At 39.9% G+C, this 13434-nt stretch overlaps 1 protein-coding gene across 2 annotated transcripts in view; it reads left to right on the top strand.

Moving 5' to 3' along the window:
- ITPRID1 (ITPR interacting domain containing 1) overlaps positions 1–13434 on the top strand; it is an 87090-nt gene that overhangs the window by 20957 nt on the left and 52699 nt on the right. For both annotated transcript variants that reach the window (XM_073329499.1, XM_073329501.1), the window contains exons 7-9: positions 331–533; positions 9446–10035; positions 11556–11610. In XM_073329499.1, coding sequence (XP_073185600.1) covers positions 331–533; positions 9446–10035; positions 11556–11610 — 848 coding nt within the window. The remainder of the gene's footprint in view (positions 1–330; positions 534–9445; positions 10036–11555; positions 11611–13434) is intronic.

Genomic DNA, 13434 nt, shown 5'->3' with positions numbered 1-13434 from the left:
GAGGAAGGCTGAATTGCTGTAGCATGTGCCTTATCTATGATGTGGATAGAAAGAGGATTTCAATCCATAGGAACATCAACTTCTACAAATGTTCCTCTTGCTACGTACTCTAGATCCGCCTTATCTTTCCAGGCTAATGCATCCCTGGGAGAAAAAATCATGGGCCTCTGAACTGGAAGAATATAACTGCCACCTCGTGGAGGAGTGCTGGGAAAGTGAGATGGGGGAAGGAAATAGAATTTCTGAGCAAAGGCAAAACCATGTAAGAGCTAAACAAAAAGAAGGGTGATGTCAGGACAGTGATATGAATTGTCTTTGTTTTATCCACAGCATCACTGAATGGCTGGAGCTCTGGGAAAATGATCCAGTTGAGATTCTACTGGATTTGGGGTTTGGGACAGAAGAACCTGACATTTGCACTAAAATCCCTTCTCGATTTATCAATAATGCTTCCGTAGCAAAAGGAATCAACATCCGAGTCTTTCTGGAAGCTCAAAAGCAGCGTATGGACCTTGAGAATCCCAATTTATATGGTAAGTTGAGAGTGTTTTGTCAGAGATGCAACAACAGAAAATAAAGTGGGGGTTGTGGAGGCAGGGAGAGGACCTTGAGAGGGAAAATGAATGAGACCTGGGACCATATTCAGGAAACATAAACACAGTTCTGCAAACTTACAGCATAACTTCTTCCTGACATGGTAAATACAATTATGATTTTTTAACTGTATCTAACCAGGACTTCTAACATAACTGTTTTTATAGGGTAAACAGGCCCTCAGTTGTAATATCACCTACAACTATGCTAAAATTTGCTGTCTGGGCTGTTATTTTTTAAATTTCATTTATTGCTTATATAGAAACCGCAATGCACCGTGCACTTCACAGACAAGGTCTTTACACCAAGGGAGAACAATGATACAGCCATGTTAGAGGGTTTTTTTGTTTTTAAGCTTAGGTCTGGGAGACACATGTTTGGACAATCAGTGTTTTAACATATTTGCACCTAGTGTTGTTCTGTCTTCCAAGGACATTGAAAATGTGAAAGGATTCAGAAAAGAGCAATAAGAATAATTTGAGGATTGGAAAACCTGGTTTAGAGTGAAAAGAAAAGGAGTACTTGTGGCACCTTAGAGACTAACAAATTTATTTGAGCATAAGCTTTTGTGAGCTACAGCTCACTTCGTCAGATGCATGCAGTGGAAAATACAGTGGGGAGATTAACTTAAGAAGATCAATCCATGTAACTAATCAAAGAGCAGGTTAAGAGGTGGCTTGATCACAGTCTAAAGGTACATATGTGGAAGATACGATGTGGAAGAGAAGATTTCAACAATCTACCTACTGATGTGGTATTTTGTGGTATTTTAAATGAAGATTGAAGGGTCTTTCTAAAAGATATGTTCTAGCTCAAACTGAAGTTATGGTCTTGATGCAGAAATTACTTGATGAAATTCGCAGGCTTGCATTTTGCAGGAATTCAGACTAGATGATCATAATGTTCCCTTCTGGCCTTACAATCGATTACTCTTTAGTATAGCCAGGATTTTAGGATTATGACCACACCTTGTAATCTCTATAGTCCAATTTCTAATACAAATTACCCCATATTTATGCTGAAGACTACCTAACTCAGCTAATAGTTCCACTGAAGCCAATGGAGCTGCATATGAAGAAGTGTTAAAGTATCTACCATGAGTAAACCTACCAAAATCTGGATCCATGTTTCTTAGTATAATCCAAGTAACTGGTATTTTGTGCCCCATAAATACCGAAGATAAATAGATCACTTCACTACATCACTTATCTTTACTCATTCTTGTCTTGCTGCCCTTTCTCATGCATGCTCTGTGGTGTCAAGATGCTGCAATCCATCTTCTTCCAACACCCTCTCAGTACTACACCCTGCCACCAGCAGAGTAGTGAGAATCTGTTCTTCAGCCTCAGCATTAAAACTGGTTGACATTTTTCAAATTTTTGAAATTACAGATTTTGATTTTTTCAAAGGAAAGGGAGATTTTTTTCATACTGCGCTCCTTTTTTCTACCAGCTTTGTTCAGCACATATGCCACACACAGCTGATCACACCATTCCCTTCCTCCTCCTGTTGCTCAGACTCACCTTCCTTTTTTTAAAAAATCTGGACTGTACTTCCCAAGTCTGCAATTCTTATTCTTGCACAGCTTCCACGCCTGTCCGCTGCACAATGATAGCCAGATGACCCTCAAGAGCTTCAACAGGAGAGTGGGTTTGTGGTGGGGTGGGGGGAGAAAACCTGGATTTGTGCTGGAAATGGCCCAACTTCATTATCATACACATTGTAAGGAGAGTGATCACTTTAGATAAGCTATTACCAGCAGGAGAGTGGGGTGGGGGGAGAGAAAACCTTTTGTAGTGGTAAACTACATTTTTTCATGCTTTGTGTGTATAAAAAGATCTTCTGTACTTTCCACAGTATGCATCCGATGAAGTGAGCTGTAGCTCACGAAAGCTTATGCTCAAATAAATTGGTTAGTCTCTAAGGTGCCACAAGTACTCCTTTTCTTTTTGCGAATACAGACTAACACGGCTGTTACTCTGAAACCTGTCAGTTTGCTCCTGAGATGCTCATCAAGGCAGGATCTCATACATACTGGCTGCCTTCCTATTCAGAAACTTCATCAAGTAAGCCTTACATTATCAAATGAGAAATGCAACAGAAATGTCCACCCTTACAGAAAATGTTTCATAGACCCATGTGCCCATCTAAATGTTTACAGCAAACCCACACATCAACGGGATTGGTGTGTGAGTGAGAGAACTCCCCAGATGGAGGAGAGGGAAAGAAGAAAATCAATGAGAGCGAAAGGAGGGAGTGAGGAGGAAGGACAGATTAAAGGAGGAAAAGAAAAACAAAAGAGTGACGGAGAAGAGAAAAAAAGGACAGAATGAAAGAGCAAAGGATTAAGATCTAGCCTGGGAGAGAGGAAAGGAGTGGATGACAGAGGAGGAAGAGATTTGTCTGTCTGGCTAGGCGACATGGTCTCTCAAGGGTTGTTGTTATGCTCAAATAAATTGGTTAGTCTCTAAGGTGCCACAAGTACTCCTTTTCTTTTTGCGAATACAGACTAACACGGCTGCTACTCTGAAACCTAGGGTTGTTGGTTTTTGAAATCTCCCAGCTATTAATTTCCCAGTGAAGTCTTTTCTGTTTGGGTTTGCCTGTTGGTGGCTGTGGTGGGAGAATAAACTGCGGGATTGGCTTCCACAGTAAAGTCAGATTTATTATTTTCCTGAGTTTCTAGAGCTGTTTAATTGCTGATCTGACCTTTTCAAATGCATTTGCTGCTCAGTTGGTGTATTATTTGTTGATGCTTCTATTTGATTGGTGGTAATTGATTCTTCTGTATAGTCACTGAGCCAGATTTTCAAGAGCTCAGCAATCCTTTGGGCACCTAAATAAAAGCCAGAGGTGAAATCCTGGCTCCATCTAAATCAATGGCCAAACTCCCATTCGCTTCAATGGAGCCAAGGTTTCAGCTCGGATTTTTCAGAAAAGCTCAGCAGCCAGCAGCTCCCATTGTGATACAGATGGCCAGATTTTTATAAGAGCTAAGCACCCAAAATGCTGAGCTATTTTGAAAATCGAGCTACTTATTGTGGTGTCTAAATAGGAGCTGAACTCTTTAGAAAATCTAGCTAGCTCATGTCATCCTCAGATGGGAAAGGACTTTGCTGGGAATGAATAGCCAGAAAACACAAGTCTTTAGAAGAAGAAAAACATGTCAGTCAAATTTCTCTCCTTTCTCACTCACTCCATTCCCCTTCTGTCTTCCTCCTCCTCCTCCTTTTTGATTTTCTGTGCATGTCTGATTTGAGAAACTTTATAGTTTGTACTTATGGATCATCAATATGGAGGTTCCCCAAGTTATTCTATATCATATTCTGCATATGTTAAATACTGCATTTTTGAAGCTCTTCTAAACATCCCTGAAAGACAGTTTAATATTTTGACTATAAAATCCAGAGTGCAATATTTATTGTGTGACTCACTGGAACAGAGGAAATATTGCTTAAAGAGGAGGAGGGCATATATGTGAAGATCCAGCATCAGTTCCTATTTTGTGTTAAGTTCCTAGAGCTGTTCAAATATTGGAATTTATGCCCCATGGAAAATCACAATACACCAAAATTTGTTAATGTCAATATTTTTTGTGAGATGGAAAGTTCAAAAAATTATGATTCAGAAAGGTTGAAACATTTCATTTCAACATATTTAATCTAGGGCTGTCAAGTGATTAAAAAATTAATCACAATTAATCCTGTGATTAATCGCACTGTTAAACAATAATAGAATACCATTTATTTTAAAATTTTTGGATGTTTTCTACATTTTCAAATATATTGATTTCAATTACAACACAGAATACAAAGTGTACAGTGCTCACTTTATAATTATTTTTGATTACAAATATTTGAACTGTAAAAAAATAAAAGAATAGTATTTTAATTCACCTAACACAAGTACTGTAGTGCAAATCATGAAAGTTGGACTTACAAATGTAGAATTATATACAAAAAAACCTGCATTCAAAATAAAACAATGTACAATTTTAGAGCCTGAAAGTCCACTCAGTCCTACTTCTTGTTCAGCCAATCGCTCAGACAAACAAGTTTGTTTACATTTGCAGGAGGTAATGCTGCCCACTTCTTGCTTACAATGTCACCTAAAAGTGAGGATAGGTGTTCTCATGGCACTGTTGTAGCCGGTGTCGCAAGATATTTATATGCCAGAAGCGCTAAAAGATTCATATGTCCCTTCATGCTTCAACCACCATTCCAGGGGACATATGTCCATGCTGATGATGCGGACGGACGCATGTTCACTTTCATTATCTGAGTCAGATGCCACAAGCGGAAGGTTGATTTTCTTTTTTGGTGGTTCGGGTCCTGTAGTTTCCGCATCAGAGTGTTGCTCTTCTAAGACTTCTGAAAGCAAGTTCCACACCTTGTCCCTCTCAGATTTTGGAAAGCACTTCAGATTCGTAAACCTGGGGTCAAGCGCTGTAGCTATCTTTAGAAATCTCACATTGGTACCTTCTTTGTGTTTTGTCAAATCTGCAGTGAAAGTGTTCTTAAAATGAACAACATGCACTTGGTCATCATCCAAGACTGCTCTTACATGAAATATACTGCAGAATGTGGGTAAAACGGAGCAGGGGACATACAAATTCTCGCCCCAAAGAGTTCAGTCACAAATTTAATTAATGCATTTTTTTTTTTTAATGAGCATCATCGGCATGGAAACATGTCCTCTGGAATGGTGACCAAAGCATGAAGGGGCATACAAATGTTTAGCATATCTGGCATGTAAATACCTTGCAATGCCAGCTACAAAAGTGCTATATGAATGTCTGTTCTCACTTTCAGGTGACATTGAAAATAAGAAGCGGGCAGCATTATCTCCTGTAAATATAAACAAACTTGTTTGTCTTAGTGATTGGCTGAACAAGAAGTAGGACTGAGTGGACTTGTAGGCTCTGAAGTTTTACATTGTTTTGTTTTTGAGTGCAGTTATGTAACAAAAAAATCTACAATTGTATGTTGCATTTTCAGGACAGAGATTACATTACAGTACTTGTATGAGGTGAATTGAAAAATACTATTTATTTTGTTAATCATTTTTGCAGTGCAAATATTTGTCATAAAAATAATATACACTTTGATTTCAATTACAACACAGAATACAATATATATGAAAATGTAGAAAAACATACAAAATATTTAATAAATTTCAGTTGGTATTCTATTGTTTAACAGTGCAATTAAAACTGCGATTAATGGTGATTAATTTTTTTAATCGCAATTCATTTTTTGAGTTAATCGCATGAGTTAACTGTGATTAATCATCAGCCTTAATTTGATCCAAAGAAAACATTTCAACATTCACAAATCTAAAAAATTTCCTTTCATTTTAACACTCATTTGTGTACTCCTGAGCTTCCATGGTGCTTCATCTGAGTTGTAGTTTGGGTGCCTCATGCACTCATTCTTCTTTATGGGCTGGAGTCCCCAGCCAGACTACATCTCTCAGATATACTGTGGTCTTATGACTCCCATGATCCAGCACAGCAGTTCAATCAGAGGGGAGACTGCAATGCATCATTGTAGAGCTGATCTGACATGAAGCATTTCAGTTCGACAAACCAAGATGACATGAACCAAAATTAAATATTTCATTTTGATTTTCAAACTGGTAAATAAACATTTCAATTTTGCTTAATCTTTTTTAATGGAAATATTTTTGCAGAAACTGCATTTTCCATTTAAAAAACATTTTGTTGGAAAATTTCCAGTCACCACTAGAAACTCAAAAGGCCCCTCATTCATTTCAGTGATGGCCTCTTATGAGATTCTAAATCCTTATAGTAGTCTTCTAGACAATTTACCTTGGGATTTAGGTAAAGATAAACTAAAATGTGTGTTTTTTCCTCAGCTATTTGAGACCTGACCTTACAAATTCTTAGACACTGACCAAATTACACATGCTGTATAACTGAGTCAGTGGGCTTGTTTACAACATAATTATCCTGAGACAATTACAACACAACTGCAAATTCTAGTGTCTCATCTCTATTCCTTAAGGCAGGGGTAGGCCATTATTTTTTTGTCAAGGTCCAAATTTCTTGGTCAAGGGATGGTCAAGGTCCAGGCTCCAGAGAAAATAATAAAAAAAGTAATAACAATAATGATAAGTAGTCAATAAAAAGATTTCGGGGTTCATTCAAAAAGCATCTGGCGATCTAGATTTGGCCCGCAGTCTGCCTAATGACTACCCCTGACTTAGTCTCATCTACACTACAGATTTCAGCTGTGTTGTAAATGGCTGTGGGGATAACTGTACTGTTATCAGGATCTCACAGCTATAATGTGAATAGGCCCTGATTCACATGAGTAGTCTAATTGTCTTCAGTGGGATTGCATGCATGGGCAAGGATTACTTGAGTGAGTAAGGATTGGCACGGTTGGGTCCTTAGTGTTTAGGAAAAGAGCTAAAAGCTCGGTAAGTAATGTGGGCTAAATTCAGACCTGCTCATCTTGCTCACATGTTTAAACATTACTCCTTGGAGAGATCCCATTGAAATCAATGGGGCTGCCTGCAAGGGGAGGATTAAGCAATGAAGCAATGTTAGCCTGATGTGGTTCCTCCAGTGACTTGGTTGAAGTCAGTGTAGTTACACAAAGGATGGATTTGACCCTGTGCATTGATTACATTCACAATTAGTGAATTATTGCTTGCTTCTCTTTTTCCTCATCATTTGATTCATTCATTAGCTGTCAGAAACTGAGATAGTTTTTGACATGTTGTTTTGCTTTTGCAATCTATTTCAAACTATAAAAGGTGGTTCTGATTTAAATCAGAAACGTTAGACAATTCTGTCACTAATAATTCAGAAGAGATTAGAAATTGGCATTTTTACATCCTGACACAGTTAACAGCCTAACAATGTACAATACTGAGGATATATGTTTTATTTGGAGAATATGTGATGGCATCATTGATATGCAAAGCCATGAGTGAGTCATACCATCATCCCAAACTCATGCCAATAAAATCTTTATATCCCAAAATACCACTGTGTACTCTGTATACTGATAGATCCAATGACTAGTTTTTAACCAGAGCTAGTGAAAGCTTTGTCATTGTCCTTAAAAAGACTTTGCCTGATTTTTAACTTCAGCGGATTTTGCCATCCCAGTGTTTGGAAAAACATGAGTCTCAGAGAGAAATGGTAACAGTCAGGAATTATATGTCATGATATTGGTCCCTCATGCACAGACCCAGCTCAGATCCATGTTAAATATCCCCTTGTTGTCTAATCATCAGTGAAGCGGCTTTAACAGTTTGCATGCAGAATACATGCAATAAATTTGGCTGCTCACTAGGAGACACAGAAGCCAAGAATGTTAGAACTTTGCCATCTATTCCCCTCAGTGAATTTCTCAAGGAATCAGGAGCCCTTCTGACATTTTCATTGCCTCAGGAAGGGTTTGGGACACAATATACAGGCAGATGTGTTGTAGCTCCTTTTATCAATAACCTGACAACATTTTACAATGATGGAAATCTCCAAAATTCTTTGGGGTTTTTTTTTTTTTTTTTTTTTAATAAAACAGATGAAAAATTAAATCATTTCCCTTGAGCTGTTATGCTGTGGAATAATATTTGCCAGCAAATTACAGAGACTTAATAAGCTTAACAAGCTGTGGGAACCTTATGAAACTTCTGTGTGTGTGCATTCTGCTCTGTCTGTGGAGGACAATGCACTTCTTGCAAGAACAGAGCCTTTAGGGGTTGTATTGGTTAATTCAGTGAACTATTTATTGACATAAATTACAGTACTTAATCGCTACCAGTTAAAGGGTTTATACATTTATAGGAGTCTTGGATGATAGCCAACTGTAAGTATTTGAGAACTGATTCTGATACACAGTGAGTAGCACCGTACTCTGGGTAGACCAACTGAGCTCAGTGGGGTGACTCATAGTACAAATCGCTATTCAGTCTTAATAACTGGAATCAGATCTGGCTTATGGTATTTGGGAAATTGAGGCTTGATTCTCCAGCCCTTACTTATGCTGAGTAGTATTAACACAAGAAGACCCAATGAGCTCAATGAAACTGCTTCTATAAGTACTACCCGATTTAAGACTTGCACAATCAAGCCATTATAACCCTGATCCTAAACCCATTTGAAGTCAATGGAAAGACTCTGGTTGACTTCAGTGAACTCTGGATCAGGCCCTTAATGTGTTCATTAACAGTGAAAAGTTTTAAAATTAATTATGCTCCAGAAGGTAGTCAATTGTTTCAAATATACAGTTCATCTTAATTCACATACATGTAACATGCATGGCCCCAATTTAGCAAAGCACTTAAGCACATGTTTATTTTTAAGCACCTAAATCCATCCCTATTCAATAAAGCAGTTAGGGAGTGATTCTCATTTACACTAAGGGCCCTTTAAATCCCGTGTTAACTGCCAGCATGGATTATAGGGCCCATAGTGTAGCTCACGCTCTTTAAAGTTCAGTTTAAGCACATGTTTATATTCTTTGCTGAGTCTTTGAGTCTCAAGTTAGGCTCCCAAAGCCATATTCATGCACCTCTCTCTGTATGCCGTGCAAATTTTGGTTGCAGAACTTTGGAAACCACTCTTCAAAATTTGGCCTTTAAAATATGGATAAAAAAGAATCCATAATAAAGGGATCTGGAAAAGCCCTAGCATTTCTTTCCCAAAGCAGCCTGTTATTTGAAGAATTCCCAGTCTCTCTGAAGAAAGCCGAGGGGAAAGGATGAACTGCCTTGACAACTGTGTGTAACCTGATAGCGTTAGTTTAGGTCATGACTGCATCATTCTTTTCTGTTTTAACAATGGACCTTTTCATCCCTTTCTATCAAACTCAAGGGCGTTTTCGACAACTGGAAGTCCTGGATCATGTGACTAGTGCCTTCTCCTCTTTGCTGAATGGTGTTAACACCCAGCAACAGAAATCAGAGGAGAGTAATGGGGAAGAAAAGAGCATGACGGACATTCAGAGGAACAAAGCTGAGGCCACACGAGTGAAGCGGAGAAGGCTAGGTCATTTCCTGAGAAAAGCTTCTAGACAGGCAATAGTACTGCAAAGGAGTGCTCAGGCTTCTGGAAATTCAGAGTCATTCAAGGATAGAGAAGAACAGTCTCCCATCTATGCTGAGATGGACCAATGCATAGCAATCAGGACTGGCTTTTCTGAAAATAATACCTTGGTGGGTCTGAGAGAGGAACAGTCTTCCACTGAGGATGATGCACTGACATTATCCCGGCTGCCACAGGCTCCAACAGGGAAATCTCAGGTTTTGTCATATATACCTATAAAGCAGCCCCAGATTCCTTCCGCATCGGAGATGGCTGTCAAAGACAGACCAAGGAAGGAGTCCAATTTGCTCTTGACTCACACGCTCAGAAGGGTGTCTGGTACAAAGGACAAGCCTCCAGATTCATTTGAAATGGAAGAGGTAAGGCAGATTTCTATGTACCGTATAATGACAATGTGCATATACAGATGGTAAATACAAGTATAGATCTGGCTTCTCTCCTCCAAGATGAGAGCTAAAGTAGAATGTTTTCAAACATCATATCCCTGCACCAGGGAGAGAAGCCAGACCCCTTTCTCTGTGTGTTATAGACTGTTTAAGGTTTTCAATTTAGGTATAAACTACTGTCAAAAAATTTGGCACAGGTGTTACTCAAAAAGCCATGATTGTGTCAACAAGTACTATCGGATAAAATGCCAATATGCTTTCCAGCAGTTGTTCCTTAAGCTCTGTGTCCTAAAAACAAGCTCATTCAAAGAAATGGCTTGTCCTCTGATCCACATTCCATGGAATGGCTCTAGACCCTGATGTTCTGCTGTCAATACATTTTAGGAGCAATGGGAGGTGGATCAGGGTCAGTGTGGTGCAGCATAATCTGGAGTGTTTGTCAATCCTAGTCTTATATAAGATCAGTGTGCAGTTGCAACAGTGGGATCATCTGGAGTGTGTCTGGTCCCATTGCTGCAGAAAGAGGTCCAGGAAGGCTACTACCCTATACTGGCCATTCTAATAGGATGCACAGAGGAGCAGGCTTATCTTTCCAGCCACCCAAAGACTAAAGATAGGGGAAGGAGGCCAACAATTAGGGTCTCCCTGAAGAACCAAGGAAATGGGGAGAGGATACAGCCAGCAATCCACTACAGACAATTGGAACTTGAGAGAGAAAGAGAGAGGTGGCATGCCTCCTCCGTAGAAGATGGCAGCAGATTCAGGAAGGTTTCCACTTTCAAGGGTCATCTTGGGGAGGTGGGATTCTGGATCCATGGAGAAGAGGCTCGTTCAGCTGAGTCCTGTTTCAAGTTTTTTCTTTTGCTCTAAGAGTTTTGTCCCAGCCTACATTCACCTACAGCGGCTAAGAAAAATGCTAAGCCCTGACTGCAAGGTTGGGGTCATGGTGCTGACCTCCCTCATCCCAGCTTGCAGAGAAACACATGAAACACTATTGCACCTCTCTGAGACAGTGTGGTTCAGCACAGTGGATTAAAAGGTCCGAACTAGCCGCATGAGTTTTGAAGAGCATCTAGCACAATGGAGGCACCAATCCCTATATAGGAGGTTGGGGTGCTTCTCTAAATACATTCTCTGAGCAAAATCCTTCCCTTCTTTACACCTTATTGCAAGAATTTGGCCCCATAGGTCTGATTTATGCTAATAAAGGCACATTTTCTGAGGGGCATTTGTTTGAGCCAGTTCAGTGGCAAGAGCTTGAATGTATAGTACAGGGGTAGGGGGCCTTTGTCCATTGACACTTAAATATGGGAGTTGGAGGGTGACCAGGACTAGATCCTGGCTTAAAATACTAAACAGTAATAAAAACAAGAGCCACTGAAAGAAGATTTAACAATATTTCAGTTGGAAATTCTTAATTCTAAAGGGGAAATACACTTGTAATAATAAATAAGCTGTTTTTGCTTTTGTGGTTTTTTTTTTTTCTGTCTCAGATCCAGAGCTTTGAGGATGAAACTCCAGGGGGAAATCTTCATGGCAGCACTTCAGGTGGGTATTAACAAATAAAATGTAGCTTTAAAAAAAAACAAAACTTAATTTTGCTATGTATTTTTTCTAATTTCTCATCTCTTGCAGAGTGCATTCTCTAGCTGCTCCTACCATCTATGCAGTTTGGATGCACAACTATAAATGTGCCAACCAAACGAGCATTAATAAAATAATGTGGCTTACAAGTATGCACACCAAGTCAAAGGGGCTATATGTGTGTATGCTTAGAGGTCTGTTCATACACAACTCATTGCCAGGCTGGGTCTGCATTAAGTGCTTAAAGGCTTAAAGTGCAAACTGGACTGACAGTAAAGTGGAAGTGTGTCTTGACATCCTGTGGGAGGACCTGAGTTTGAGTCCTGAGCTCTTTCTGCTAGAGAGATGGATGGGGAGTGCTGGAGAAGCAGGCAGGAGAATGTCTAGCAGCATTCTCAAGTTCCTCCCTCTAGCTGTGTTCAAAGCAGCAGTGACAAACTCCAGAGCAGGGGAGAGTCGTTATGTAATTGAGCTTGAGAGTGGCAAGGAACAGACAGCCAGGAATAAAGGGAGACACCTTGGTGGGCCTCACAGAATGATATTGATTATTTAAATGCAAATCCATATTTAGTCACATAAATAAGTGGCCTGATATCCATAGATGCTAATCATCCATACATCCCATTAATTTACCCAAGAGTTGTCATCTTCAAGGGTTCAGAGTAACAGCCGTGTTAGTCTGTATTCGCAAAAAGAAAAGGAGGACTTGTGGCACCTTAGAGACTAACCAATTTATTAGAGCATGAGCTTTCGTGAGCTACAGCTCACTTCCTCAGATGCATATCGTGGAAACTGCAGCAGGCTTTATATATACACAGAGAATATGAAACAATACCTATTCCCACCCCACTGTCCTGCTGGTAATAGCTTATCTAAAGTGATTTCCAGCACAAATCCAGGTTTTCTCACCCTCCACCCCCCCACACAAATTCACTCTCCTGCTGGTGATAGCCCATCCAAAGTGACAACTCTTTACACAATGTGCATGACAATCAAGCTGGGCTATTTCCTGCATAAATCCAGGTTCTCACATCCCCCCCACCCCCATACACACACAAACTCACTCTCCTGCTGGTAATAGCTCATCCAAACTGACCACTCTTCAAGTTAAAATCCAAGTTAAACCAGAACATCTGGGGGGGGGGGGGGTAGGAAAAAACAAGAGGAAACAGGCTACCTTGCATAATGACTTAGCCACTCCAAGTCTCTATTTAAGCCTAAATTAATAGTATCCAATTTGCAAATGAATTCCAATTCAGCAGTTTCTCGCTGGAGTCTGGATTTGAAGTTTTTTTGTTTTAAGATAGCGACCTTCATGTCTGTGATCGCGTGACCAGAGAGATTGAAGTGTTCTCCGACTGGTTTATGAATGTTATAATTCTTGACATCTGATTTGTGTCCATTTATTCTTTTACGTAGAGACTGTCCAGTTTGACCAATGTACATGGCAGAGGGGCATTGCTGGCACATGATGGCATATATCACATTGGTGGATGTGCAGGTGAACGAGCCTCTGATAGTGTGGCTGATGTTATTAGGCCCTGTGATGGTGTCCCCTGAATAGATATGTGGGCACAGTTGGCAACGGGCTTTGTTGCAAGGATAAGTTCCTGGGTTAGTGGTTCTGTTGTGTGGTATGTGGTTGTTGGTGAGTATTTGCTTCAGGTTGCGGGGCTGTCTGTAGGCAAGGACTGGCCTGTCTCCCAAAATTTGTGAGAGTGTTGGGTCATCCTTTAGGATAGGTTGTAGATCCTTAATAATGCGTTGGAGGGGTTTTAGTTGGGGGCT

The sequence above is a fragment of the Lepidochelys kempii genome, chromosome 2 (genome assembly GCF_965140265.1).
Source record: "Lepidochelys kempii isolate rLepKem1 chromosome 2, rLepKem1.hap2, whole genome shotgun sequence".
NCBI classification, from domain to species: Eukaryota; Metazoa; Chordata; order Testudines; family Cheloniidae; genus Lepidochelys; species Lepidochelys kempii.
This window is presented reverse-complemented; position numbering and strand designations above follow the sequence as displayed.